Here is a 15,404-nt window from a genome sequence, read left to right on the forward strand (position 1 = left end):
TGACAGTGTGACCACTCTGTTTCAGAGAGTTAATCAATCACAAAGATTCACGTCATGTCAGCTAAATTTTGATAGTTGAGGTTTTACACTGCACTAACAGCTTGGCGAAAGAAAAGGTTTCATGGAGATGAGTTACAAATTAATCAAAAAGGATGATTTTAGGCCAAAAAATTAACTTTGATACGTCCTAGATCATTAGAAAAACATGTACTGCTCTGACCAAACTGTATTCCTATATATACCACCTTTTCCTATTGAAAAATGACCTTTTAAACATACGAGGCTCATTAAACAAAGTGGCTGGGGTTAAAAAGTTTAATACAAACACTGTTGAAGTCAATTCCTCAGATGCAACACAAACCTCAAAAAGAAAATACATAATACTTTGAATGCCTCAAACAACATGTTAATTTGCATATCTAGCAAGTTTACACATTTCTTGCGGACAAATGGTTTTCAAAAGACAACCGACCAAAGGTGTTTATGTTTAGAAAACTTAAAGAAAGTTCATATTTTAGATGGGTGATTAAGATTTATACCTGAAAACATTAATGGCTTTTAGAAATGTAACTTCTTCCTTTTGAGCCATTCTCTAAGGCAGACTCTTTTGAGCCAAAGACGAGAGGCCAGGTGGCCATCTAGGAATAAATTTGGGTAAATTATTATTTCTTTTTTTGGGGGGGGGGAATAATATTGACATGTATCAAGGCTAACATTCTACCTAATCTATCTAGAGCACATCCAAAATGAGCTCCAACCATTATGAATGTTGAAATATTACTCTTGACTAAATGCGTGTCACCCCCCTATCATCCAGCTAATCCAATTAAAGTCAGCAGATTTAAATGTGTCAGAATCTCTATGGTTACTTGTACAACGGTAGAATTACCGAGATTGTGTCGTCCACTTGAGTCCGATTAGTGCGTTGCAGAAATTAAATCCCAGTAACGTACTGTATAAACAGTCCAGATTCCAGTAAGATTGTGAGGGTGGATGCACTTTCTACAGAGAACACAGAACGTTATTCTAACTAATTTCTATTGTAGATGGGATCCAATGTGTATGATGTACAGTAACGCTTTGACGAAAAGTTTTATGGATTTTGTCAGATAACAGCCAGTTTAATTTTATCCAGCTAAAACTTTGACATATTTTAAGATGATGAGGATAATGTCAATATTGATGGGTTCTATCGTAGATACTGCATAAACTTCTCATACATGTAGAGACCAGTAATATTTATCAAGATGGAAGCTGTTGCCATGGTAACAGTATAAGCATTATACTATTACAATCAATTTTACAAAAATTTCCTGACCTTCTTCCCTCTGCTGCCTCAAGCTATTTTACCTTACATAATTAATGTATCTTACATAATTAATTTATCTTACAGTATAGGTGGTTGATTGGTTTTATTAAGTAAACATTTCTCATTGGTTCTTAAGCCCACACAAACCCATTAAATTATTTCAGCAGCCAAATGTCAAAGCTTTGCCAATGAAAACGCATTACATAAAATTTATGCGACAAAAATTTGTCTCTACTAATAAAAACTCACATCATTACAGAAACCCTTGAAGGCATGGTAACCAGCCCTTTCTCTTTGTAGCATATATATAAGAATCTATAAGAAAGATTTGAAAACTTACCTTTTTAGCTGTTTTTAACTGTCACAGTATTTCCTTCTTTTTATTTGGTTACTAGTACTTTGCTTTTTAGCCTGTTTTATTTTTGTAGGTTACTATAGTCTTATCCTCTTAGCTGTTTTTTTCTGTATATTGTATTTCGTATCTTTTTGAGTTTGCATCTTTTGGTTTCTTAGCCTGGTTTATCTGTTTTTGACTTTCTTCACTGTACAGCGCTTCGAGATTTCTGGGAGGCGCTTTATAAGTAGTATTTATTATTATTATTATTATTATTATTATATATATATGCAAATATTAAAACCTTGGGGACACGACAGATCAATGCAAAATATAAGTTAAACTGAAAACAAACAGTTGTTTAGGTCTTACAGTACTATACTGATTATACTTGCCAATGCTACTACTCTCCAAAAATTTGCAATTATTACTTGGCAAATGGCACCCAAAAAGCTCCTCGGAAGGTCTACTTAATATCCAGATGTTACTTTTCAATTTCATTGATTGACGAACATATATCTAAGAAGTCATCAACTCTAACAAACCCTTCGGCCATTTCCGTTTTTACCCACCGGTGAGCAATTAAATCACATCATATGTGTTATAGGCCAGACTAATACTACTGGTGTATGTAGCATATATCTTCTGAATTCCTTCAAAAACATCCTTAAACAATTCCTCCAAAAACATCCTTAAACAATTCCTCCAAAACAAAAAACAACTCATGGTTATTAACAGAACTCCACACACTTCTCTCTTTAGATTGTGATACTCTCATACTTATCATCATCACGGTTGGATGACCATTGAACATCAGAGCTCCAATCATGCATTTCACGACAACAGAAGGTTCTTAAAAGAGTTATACTCCTCCAGGGTTTTTCTAATATCATGAAAACATAATGAGATGATATTTTTGGTGTGGAAATGCGACAATTTCCAAAGAAGAATTTTAAAGATGCTTTATTCATTGCAAAGAAACCTAGTTGTCACCAATTTTCTTTCTTTATAACCCGCCAACGAGAAAAAGAGTTTTTTAATGAATTTTTTATGGCGCTTATGGTATAATATCCAAGGAGTGTTAGCTCAGTGGTTAACGCCGGTGCCTTCCAATCATAAGGTCCCCAGTTCGAGTCACTCCAAGATTAATGTATGTCGTCCAGTTACAGAGTTGTTGACAATTGACAATTCATTATCATGGACGTTAAATATGAATCTAAGAGACTGACTTCGGTCAGCTTGCGGCTTTGATAAGCCAATGAGGCTTCTTTGCGAGTTCCTGCTTGCAGGAGGATCTAAACTACATACATACATACATATACATACATACATACATACATATGCTGTTCGATATAAATGGATGACCATGGCACATCAGAGCTCCAATCATGCATTTCACAACAACAGAAGGTTCTTAATAGAGCATGTGCAGTATGCTGATTAAATAATTGTGAGCTTACTGTGGGACCAGCAAATGTAACTGCCTGCACCACAACCTCCAGAAAGCTTTTTATCTTCTTTGTAGATATACAAATGATAAAATTCTCACTCCATCGATTATCCACCGTTGCTATTATTTATTTTCATTATTCATGTTGTGGTTTTTACTTTCTAATAGAGATCTATCAGATAACTTTTCAGCAACCTCTAGGCCTTAATGAGCGATATTAATTTCACCTTCGAGTGGCTAGGCTACGTCGTCGTCGCTTCTTTGCAAGATGCAATTTTGTAAAATTTGACTAGTGCCGAGCCATAACGTTGTGAAATGAGGGTTGCATATAACACAATGATAGTCGAGTCACACAGTGTACATGGGCTTATATATATATAATATATGTATATATATATATATGTATATATATATATATATATCTATATATATATATATATATATATATATATATATATATGTATATATATATATATATATATATATATATAGATATATATAAATATATATATATAAATATATATATATATATATATATATAGATATAATATATATATGAAAAGGAGATTGATATTTTTATGGCATGTTGTGAGACATGACTCTGTTGAAAGATTTTCCAGTATGGATCCTATTGATACATATTATCCATTGACCATTTCAAAATTGGAAAACTCATTTCAGCTTAGAAGGCTTTTATATTAAGGGGCTTAATAATCTTTAATATTAAATCAAAGATTGATAAGGTTGAAACAAGGCCTTGACAAAAATTTCGAACATATTTCTCCACTTTGAGCATTGGAAAATGTAGGTCTAGAATTTCACAATTTCAGCCACTGGATAAAATTTACTGTGCTGAAAAATATCTACTATGTAGAATAAAATTGTCATCGGCATTTGACTGGATTACAACACACGTCAGTTTAACTGTACAGGCATTTGGGTAGCCAATCAAATTGCTGATAATAAGCAGTAATACTGGGCTTATGATAGGTACGGAAATCATGTGAATTAATTGACTGACGATTCGTTAAACCAAATTAAAACATGTTTAAAGACTTAATGTCAACCGGTAGAAAAATGTACCAACCTTTTGTTTTCCTACCAGCAAACTACAGAATCCACTGGAATTCAGCCATGAGTAAATAGCCCGAATTTTGAAGCTTAAAAATGCTATTTATTGCCCAAATTAATGCCATATATATATTTATAATGCCATGGTGTATGTAGCTTCTGTATTCATACTATAGTACAGTGCTAATGAAACTTCAATTCAGCTAACACAATATTTCTGACATTATCTGGCTAATTTAGTTTGGAAAATGATAATCATAGGTAATGCTCTTGAAGATAGACAAGTTTTAGCTACAAAGTTATCTTGGTTTGTTAAATATCACTGTAGTAATAACCCCCCCCCGAAAAAAAAAACAAACTTACTTGTCTGTTTAACCTACTACGCACAACTATCTACCCTTGCCTATTAACTGGTAACATTCCTGCACTGCCCCCCACCCCCAATGACCCTGTCTCCTTCCGTAAGGGTCATGATATCAACGATCAAGTATTACTTTTCTACTTTAACAATGAATCGACTTGTTAGTATCTTTTACATATAAACTAGAATCCCGTTATATTACCCAATACCTCAAGCTTAAACCCTTCTCAAGCTATATATGACAATATTAAAATTGATGATTTGATTTGAGGTTTTTATCCTGAGAGTGTTTCAAATGGAAAGGAAAAAATGCTCTGTGAAGGTTCATGAACTTCAACACCCGCTGCCATTGAGTCACTCACTCGCCAAAATGTCGAGTGTAGAGCAGTTTTAAGCTGCCACAGGCATAACCTACTCGACAATCGAGAGTTGGAGAGCAATCTTGCTGAGGAACTGTTGGAAACCACAATTTGTTTTAAACATGTAGTCTTCTCATCAAAACTACTGTACAGTAGAACATATTTCCCGAAAGGTAATGAGGGAGGTATTGAAGAAGTATTGAAGATGTATAGACTCCGGATGTGTGTTGCGATTTATAATTCACTTTGGATTCCGGCTTTGAGTACAACGTTTCTTTATGCTGCCGTTTTGGACAAATCTAACCCTAATAGTTATTACCAACCCTATCCCCGTTATAGTCATTGCCAACTTTGCAATCCGCGGTCCTCCTCACAGTTTTGCAAAGTCGGTAAGGGTGACTCCATAGTTTCCCTTTCGGGAAACCACAGAAGCCCTTTGATCAGCATAATTAACATTAACTGGTTAGGAATGAAAAGCAGATTAAGCGACATCTGTTACCTCTCTATCAAGTTGTTGCAGATGATTGCCTCTTACTCAATCTGGTTCTAAAATGATATCACTCATCTTGCTAAAATAAGCTGCTCACCCAATCCATCTCATTGATCATTAGTGTCACCACATCTCAGGGTTTTTTTTCCCCTTAAAAATAAAAAAGTCAGTGTAATATTGATGTCAGTTTTGCTAGGTTACTTATCTATGATTGTGATTCAATTTTCAAAAGGCTACATGGGCAGGGGGTGGGAAGCTTCCAAAAAGTGGGGTGGGGCACGTGCCCTCAGTGCCCCCCAGATCCTACCCCCTGTACATGGGTGATGGAAATGTGTAACACCAGAGTACAGGGTACGGGTATGGCATTGAGGAGCAAAAACAACAAACAGTTGCTTGGTCTTCTCCTTGCAATTTAAACCCCTAGACTTGTGAAAAGCTTAGCCGAATATATTAATCCTGAGCTCAGAGAGACCTCAATGGTGTACACTTCCTAAAATTCAAACCGTTCTTGGCAAGAAGTTTTAACACGCTAAAAAATAGCTCCAGTTTGTCTAGACCAAAGTACTTTTCTGGACGTAATATCTGACATTACAAATAATTCCCAAACATTGAAGAGGGTTCAAACAGATCATTAAATGTTTGCAAATATCAAAGTTAGACATCAGATTCCAAAACTTACTGGTTTGGGATGAAAAAAAAGTGTTTGATATAAAACTATGTGTGTTCTTCTGAATGGTAAAATCAGAAGGAGAAGAAAGTGGGCAGGGTCCTGTTAGTGTGAAATATGGGTTGGAAGCACTAAAATGTTCTAAACCTGTCAGGTAGGTTAGGTACTTCGAAGGGAAAGTGTTCAAGTAAGTGAGCACGGAAGTAAATGTTGATAGAGTTCTGTTGTTGTGAAAAGACAGGTCAACAAAGAGTAAACTTCCAAAATCTATAAAAAAAGCAAAAGGTCTAATGCCGGTAATCTGACCGAGTTTTGTATGAGGTGTAACAGAAGTGTTAGACACCACCATCGATCCCAGAAAATACACACACAGCTTGCTACCGTCGGTAATGAGACACTACTGTACAGTCAGTACATACAACTGTGGTCAATACCCACAGCACAGTGTACAAACCATACAGCGATGGACATCTCAGGTCCAGCTAAAGATAACAAGGTATCACGTTTCATTACTGTCTGCATTTTGTTGCGACAAGAGAAAAACTTCACTTGCAAGCAACGGAAAGTTAACTTTTTAAAGATGGCGGTACGCTGTTTGGAGCGAGTCTTCAATGCCTTTAAAATTTGATTTAAATTTTTTTTATTTTGTTCTTACCTTTAGACCAGACGTGGATGAGTAATATTGACACTATAAATACAGCTATCAGCAATAGAATACAAATCACTATCAAGATCTTCTCCAGGAGTTGTCTGTCTTTCCAAAGTCTCTGCACTTTTCTTGACGGCATGTGAAATTTGACATGATTTGCATTTTCTGTTTCAATGTCCAAGACCTTGTCGCCCGTCTTGCTGTCGACGTTGTTTCCTTCTTCCGCATCCAAGTCATCTTTACCGCTCAGAGACGAACGCTCATAGCGAACCATCTGCCAAAAAAAAAATTAAAAGATATTACAGAGAATTCAGGGAAAGGTATGTCAATGTGAGACTGCATGTATGGCTCTAATTTCTATTCTAGCCAACCCTTTTCACTGGGCGGGATTTATCCAAAATGGAAAAACGTTGCTATACAATTATAGGCAGTTCTTTGTACACAGGAACGCATGTAGTATTTTTGATGTGAGATAAAACTCAAAAGAGCTTTCACACCTGCTACACAAAACTTGACAACTAAATTATTCCCTGCTGGTTTAACATTGAGTTACCTTAGCCCACAATTTCAGAATCATAAAGCTGCTTGACCAGGCGTCTATAGCCAGTGCTGCCCACATGTCCCTTGCCTATCCTCTCCCCTCTGACCCTCCCCCCTCTTTGTCTGCCTCATCCACCTTTGATTGAGGAAGCACTTGAAATCTCAACCAACAGGAACTTTCATCATGAATATATGTAGCAGAGACAGTGATACCCATTAACAGCACATTTTTGGAAGGCCAACCTTTTATCAAACCTATACCGTATCACTCGACAAAAATGTATTTTATCACATTATAAACACTGTCACGTATACCACCCTTTTATTTTTCACCAAATGTATGTTATATACATATATAACTCTTAACTAAAGCCATAGCATTTATCAGTACCTATATGGGGAGCTATCCGTATCAACCCGTAACAACCCGTTCTGGATGCGCAGTTTCACGCATCATCGCCTTTTCAGGTCACAGAAGCTGCTGGATCGGATGCGCTATGGATCGTTCCAACCCGTTGTGCAATCCGGAAAAGTATGTAATACATAAATAACTCATAACTGAAGCCATAGCTATCCGTGAGTTATCAGTATCTATATGGGGAGCTATCCGAATAAACCCGTAACAACCCAATCTGGATATGCAGTTTCATGCATCAGGTCACGGAAGCTGCCGGATTACCTTGCGCTACAGATCGTTCCAACCCGTTGTGCGATCCGGGAAGTATGTTATACAAAAATGATTCTTAACTGAAGCCACAGCTATCCGTGAGTTATCAGTATCTATATGGGGAGCTATCCGTAACAACCCGTAACAACCCGTTCTGGATGTGCAGTTTCACGCATCCAGGAAGCTGCCGGATGACCTTGCGCTACGGCTCATTCCGGGAAAGTGTGAAACCCGGGCTTTACACACATATAACTCTCATTCTTAAGAATTTCCTTCTCTAGACACTATATTTTCAACTTACTTATTAGAAATAATGACACAAACAGGAAATGTAAAAAGTTATCAATAACAAGCAGAAACACCTGCTTTAAGTGCAAAATAATAAACCACTGTGTTCTTGCCAAATTTCAATCATGTCCATCGATGTCCAGGAATGTCAAGAGCCAGTTTGCATCCAGTCTGGGGTTAGTTATATGTCATAGGAAACCCTCTTTTGAAGCCATCAGTTTTTTTCTTACGTATACTATGAAAATTTAATATAACTTGTTTTTTAACCCATGTTTTCCTGTGCCCCCTAATCAACACTGCATCCCAGGGTTTAGCACAGCTGAAACAATTCTCCTTAGGCTACCATTGAACAGATCAAACTTGCAACAGAAGATGTCCATTAAAAGCCGACTTTTTATTCATTTCCCTAATATTACTGCCAAGCTAACATGGTAGCTTTCATACATGTCTTTCAACAGATTAAACTTCACAGAATTGTCTGTTTGTGAGAAAAAGTTTGTAATAATTCGACTTTACTGAATATTCCGAGCGCATGAAGCTTCAGGGAGGAGGGGGGGGTGGGGGCGGAGAAAAAAAATAATGGAAATAAATCAAAACTCAATCATAAATTTTCCCCAAAAGCAATATATATAACATATTGTACTGTATGTATTATGTATGTGAGCTTCCTTCAAGCTTAATTTATTCTGACAAACCAGCTGTCCTTGATATATATTATACAGCACATACATGTAACTATTAACCAGTACATGTAATGATTTATCTTAGCATGACCTTTAACCCCAAATCAAAAACCTTGGTTTGCTGCTTTAAGCAGGTGATTAGAATTGCAATCAGCCATTGAATGTCTACAAAGGCTACAGTACTTGAACTGCCTTCAATTTCCATATGATGAGGTAATTAGTATTGAAGTGATCATAATCCTGAGTGCCATTTACAATTCAAGGTAAACTAAATCTTTTTCCAAGCTTCATGAGACATGAAATAATGTTATATAACATGTCATAGCCTCATATGGAAAGATTTTGAAGGATTAATTGGAATCATGCAGAAATTTATTATAATAATTTTATAATTTTCAGGTACATTGAAGAAAAATGTAATATAAAGCTGCATAAATTTACAATAGTACTAAGTAGTACACAGTAGTACTACATGCTGCTGAATGTACTGTGCAAACAAACCTGATGTTTGATCAAGTCTATCAAGCACACGATCATCTGGCTTAATATGTAATATATATTAATAACAGAGTTTCACTAGGGTGCTGGTGCGTGCACTATTAAATTATTAGGCTTAAACATTATATTGTATGTTATAATAGGTACAGTTGAATAGACCTGAACCAATAAACATAAAAACAAGATGGCAATCCACAGAGTTTTATATCTCATCACCAGCAAAAACTGATTTGAAATAAACAAATTTATAATAAGCTATGCAATCTGGCTATAACATTTTTGAACTTAACAACTTTCCCCTTGGTGTTTAAATAAAAATTAAAGTTGACCTTTGACCTCTGGTTCCGGGGGAACCTGTGAGACACAAGGGTTCACCCTGGGGTACCTAATTCCCACCGAGATTGACGAAAATTGACCCAGCCGTTTTAAGAGTTTTTGACACAAAATTTGACACACACATCCCTCAGTCATGGACTTCCGGTCACCCTGGGGTACCCTACCATGGGTGACCCCCAAGAATAGCTAAGCAGGGAAATTAACCATTATCATGGCACTGTTGCTATGGCAACTGACACTGCTGTATATGACCCAACTAGTGAAAGGAACTACAATATCTCATCCTCTCTATGGGAGCAACAAGATAACAACAACGAAGATGTATTAAACCATACTGGCCTTATTTTTAAAAGCTGTATATATGAGCATACATGAAGCACATAATTGTGAACGTACTAACCACCATTATTATACACAATGAGTTCACAATATACAACTCCTCCACAATTAATAACTCCTCACATGTGAAACTCACCTTCTGGTTCCGTTAAGATCATTGGACCTGCTTAAACAGTATTCAACTTTTTCTCTTTTCTAAGAATTATTAATTGGTCTCTTAAATTTAACTTTGCACGTAGACTATAGTTTAACGTGCATTGATCAACCCATTTATTGATGGATTAATAAATAATGCATTCTGCGCTCTATATATATTATTATCATCATTATATCGAATAATAAATGTATTTGCAGTATATATAGTGTAGTATAAATATTTAGTTACACATAGTCTACATGTGTAGGCTAGGTAGATTTGAGTTCATATGTCGAATGGAGATAGATGTATGAAAGGAGTGAAGTTATTAAAAAAAACAAAGCAAAAACCCTTATAGTAGCAGAACTCACTTCATCTAAATTGACACCATATGCAATGATTACTTGCCGAGAACATGTTTGGACACTTCACCCACCACAAACATATACAAATTTCAACTAACTTGCAAACTGGAATGAGCACATAAGATTGATTTAAAACTGGAACTTTTGAATCACTGTTTCTCTCAAAGCCTTCAAAATATTACAGCAATTACCATGATCAAAATAAAGTAATTGTGTTTTTATATATATATATATATATATATATTAGATATACATGTCAAAATTCAAATGTTGTTTCCATGGCTACATCATTTCGGGTGCAGGAAAGAAGACCACATATCAATGTTCACTTACGAGACGATTTACAGACGTTTGATACAGTTTGTCCCTCCATGAAGAAGATTTCTTTGAATAATTTCATATCAAAGATTTGGAAGTTTGAATTGTCATTTATTTGACAACCATTTAAAACCCAGTAATCTTGATATTATTGGTCAACTACTGTATGAAAGGGGAAGAAAACGGGGGGTTCATTGGAAAAATTGGTAATGAAGATGTAGTACATAATGCCATATACAGCTGCAGTAACACAGACCCCTGCGGAACTACTGAGCAGTGTCCTATATAGAGGTTAGGTCTACGTATGCTATCAATTGTTCAACCTACTGTACAACTACAGTACCTCTCCACTCACCTAACAACCCCGAACCACACACCTTTCTAACCCAAAGTGCTCATCCTCCAGAAATAAATAAACCCCTGCAGAACTACTGAGCAGGGTGTCCTTTATAGAGAAGGGTTACATATGCTATAAATTCAACCTACAACTACCCCTCCACTCACCTACCAAACCCCAACCACACACCTTCCTAACCCAAAGTGCTCATCCTCCAGAAATTAAAAAAACCCCTGCAGAACTACTGAGCAGGGTGTCCTTTATAGAGAAGGGTTACATATGCTATAAATTCAACCTACAACTACCCCTCCACTCACCTACCAAACCCCAACCACACACCTTCCTAACCCAACGTCCTCATCCTCAAGAAATCAACAGAGGCGATTGAGAAAATTACCCTAAACAGTATCAAGCAAGCACATGCAGGATTGTTTTTCTCCATGGCCAGTATAACACTCTACGAGTTACAATCCAGAGGTACACCTTTGGTGGTATGTTTCAGGTAAATTCTACACACTGAAGACGAAGCCTGTGTTATACTCACAGAAAACTGTGTATCCTTCGTCATTATTTACTTCCCTGGAATTCCCTCGTTATGAAACTTTCCTCTAGTAATTTAAATGATCGTCCATCTATTCCGATGCCACACAATGAAATACATCTGTGCGACTTCTGAACGATTGCCAAAAACCGGTTGCAAAGTGAAGCGGAGTCACTTTCCTCTTTATAGCATGATTAAACGTAAAGAAAACACAATCCCTGAGATCGGAGACGTTCTCACTACGACAAACCAAAAAGACTCACTCACTGACTGACTGACTGACTGTGCAGCTAGCTCCCTGTATGTTACAGTAGGTTGATAGCTTGTTAAATATCACACAGCCTCCTTGAAAGCTTGTCAAAATGTTGTCAATTATTTCTAGGTGTTTTTATTATTCCCTTCTAGTGGACATCAATGGTAGATGAGTACAACTATTTTCGAAGGATCTTGTGAGGCTGTCAAGTTGATGCTATACGGGTTGCAATATACACATGGGCATGACATTGTATTCAAACAGTGTTATGTGGTATAAATATATTTATGTAAGGTTATAATTATACAGAGTGGGACAATGGACAGCAGGTATAATATTGTAATGCATTAGATATATCAAAGGTATAAAACAAAAGACAGAAGAACAAATAAGTAAAAGTTACACGGAAGATGTAATACAACACATGAAATTTAACTACAAGAATATTATATTTTTCACCAGTACATACTATAATGTAGAACATAGGATGTAGATACTACTGATATATATTTTACCTTCATAAACACATAATGTGTATACCATAAATGATAAAACTTACTGGTTTATATATTTACGAGTGACGAGCTTAATTGTCTCCTGAGAGGAGTATATGAGTGAGACACTTGAAATTTTGATTTAATCAGTCTGTTGGGAGGGTCACATGATGGAGGGGGGGTTAGGGGAGGTAGGATTGGGGTGCTTTGAACTGATCGATTGTATACATACCACAGGCAATATTTCATAACCGCTGTCAGTTTGAAATGGTTTTGAATGATGAATTGCACTGCACTATGTATAATTAAGAGACATTAAGAACTGACCTGTCAACCAGGGGTATAGGCAGCCAGCCGTTCAGCCGATTTTTGCACGGCCGGTTTCTCAAAATGACGACCTATTTTTCTGTGCACGGCTTGCAAAATATGTATGAATCCGTGAAAAGTTTTCTCAAGTTTTCAATATAGAGTATGCAAATATTCAGAGTTACAGAAATGATATAACGATGTCAATATGGGTTTTTTTCTTGTTTTTCCCAACATTCCCTAATTTTACCAAACAAATCTTGTATTGACTAACAAAACAGCTTGCATATTACCCTCCGATACCTCAAAAATGCAAAGTTTCTAAGGGGGCGTTGCTCCCTTAACTCCCATAAGGTGCCCCCCGCCGTGACATACTTGGTTCATTTAGACTAGCTCCCAAATATGCTAGACAATTAAATAATGGTCACTCATATTTAAAGTTTAAGAAGCATTATGTATAAGAAACATTGAGATAATTAACTCTTTACTTTTAATAATAACTCTTTTTCAACATTATTATTTTTTTTTAGATGAAGTTTTTTAAAATTATTTTTGATTTTTTTTCCTTCTTCAATAGTTGAAATCTAATCTAATATATGAAGATATTTTTGGATGCATATCTACTAAAATAATAAATAATAACATTTTTAGCCTGCCAAACTTTCTGAAGGTAATATTGATTGACCTTAATAAGCTGGGAAACTGAATGTAAGATTAACAGTACGCTTAGATTCAATGGGTCTGTACACCATTATGGACAAGTATTGTAGTGGTCTACTCTTCCCAATACGTACGTTGTTTGTCCATCCTTCATTTGTCTTTAGTAATCGAGTTATTTCCCAATTAAGGGAAAGTTTTGATCTCCTTCCAGAAATGGTCTGTATCTTAATTGGTAAGAAACTAGGATCTAGTGTTTTCATTTGACGATAATTGCATGTGACATCTTTCGTGGAGGCTGTGTAAAGCTAAATTTGTAGCCATCAAAGAAAAAATATCTAGGGTACAGTATTGTTAGAGGCCAAAATGGGAGAAAAAGAAAAGGGTTGTGGGGTGGGAGGGGGAAAAGGGGGTGCAGGGAGAGGAGATATCAGGAAAAATTGAGAGGGTTCACATATTACCTACTTTTCTCCAAGCCAAGCACTACTGTGTATAGTATATACCAATATTTCCTATGCTAGGGGATCAATTTATCTCCTTAATTTGCCTTGATTGTATGAAGCAATATGTGAGAGAGACTAGAGAAGAGCTTAGGATAAGACACTGTGGATAAAGGCAAGAGATTCCTAAAGCCAATACACCCCTTGGTAAATACTTTCAAATTTGTAAGAACTTAATAGCGATTGAAAAGATATTTAACAAAAATAAGAAGATTTCAGAAGTTTAGCTTAAATGGACTTATCCAATATGTGGGAGAGAATAGAGGAGAGCTTAGGATAAGACACAGGCCGTTCCAGATGATGAGCACAAAAGGTGAGAAGAAGTAGCAAAACATTCCAAATTTATGGCATATAGCCAGGAGAGTTGTTCACGTTCATATCATTTATTGAGAACTCTTTAAAGCTAGTTGGAAGTTGCCATTTGCATTGTGTTGTGTGTATAATAAGGTGACCATATTTTTTAAACAGGAATTGGGGACAAAATGTTGAAGGTGGAATGGGGAAGGAGTCTAAGGATAGAGGGTGTCCCCCTCCCCTTTGAGAATAAAGTGCTAGTCTGGTAGAGCACAGACATGACATAATCAAGACTAAGCCTATAGGTCAGCACATGAGCAACACGACTTAGGAAACACTGTCACCATTGTACATTACTCAGTGTATATAGTAGGATAGGCCTAACCTACATTATAATAGGTTAGGCCTACCATACATTATAGTAGTTCTTGTTTCAATCTCTGTGATCGTCCGTGCGAGGTATTTGTGTACATCTAAGGTTTTTGAATGACGTGTAATTAAAGCAGAATGGACAGGAAGGTAGATTTTGCAATATTTCTAAATCTATAAAATGTCATACTTTAAGATATTGTGTTGTACATGTATAAGTTTTTGTCATGATTGCATGAAACCTAAATATTCACAGCATCGCATTTACACCTCAATCTCACAAGGAGATCTTATTAAATGTGCAAGTTTATATCCATTTGGAGGTCTTTGGGAGAGGGGTGCACAGCAAAATTTTGGAAGGGGGGGGTAGAAAGTGGGTAATATTAGGTGGCACCATAGAGGCCAGTTCGAGGGTTGAACGCAAAGCCATGTCTGCGTGGGGTCCAGGGGACTAACATAAGGCCCATGGTTTGGGTCAATCCTTGTGGTTTTAAGCATTTGCATAACATATATCAGCTTCAAATCATCAGAATATTGTCTAGGTAAACATAAACAAATGATAGCCAGTAGATTTAGTCAATCTATATTCTTTTTGGACACACCAGGGGTTGAGGGGTACCAACGTTTTTGGGAAGATGAGTCCCTAGCCATGTCACAGCAAGGTTACATAAGTATTTCGTGTTCCACAATTAGAGTTAATTTTTTTTTTTTTTTTTTTTTCAAATTTGCAAACTTTTGAACTTTAAAGCATATAATTTCATTGCTTCTAGTATAATTGTGGATTCATTTAGTA

At 36.3% G+C, this 15,404-nt stretch overlaps 1 protein-coding gene across 3 annotated transcripts in view; it reads right to left on the bottom strand.

Annotated features, from left to right (window-relative positions):
* The window catches only part of LOC139975616 (endothelin-converting enzyme 1-like), a 104,808-nt gene that overhangs the window by 41,521 nt on the left and 47,883 nt on the right, over nt 1-15,404 (bottom strand). For 2 of the 3 annotated variants that reach the window (XM_071983667.1, XM_071983665.1), the window contains one exon: nt 6,697-6,964. In XM_071983667.1, the coding sequence (XP_071839768.1) occupies nt 6,697-6,964 (268 nt within the window). Of the gene's footprint in view, nt 1-6,696; nt 6,965-11,741; nt 12,227-15,404 lie in introns of those variants that run through there. The other variant, XM_071983666.1, reaches the window with a different exon arrangement.

This window comes from Apostichopus japonicus, chromosome 11 (genome assembly GCF_037975245.1).
Source record: "Apostichopus japonicus isolate 1M-3 chromosome 11, ASM3797524v1, whole genome shotgun sequence".
Taxonomy (NCBI): domain Eukaryota; kingdom Metazoa; phylum Echinodermata; class Holothuroidea; order Aspidochirotida; family Stichopodidae; genus Apostichopus; species Apostichopus japonicus.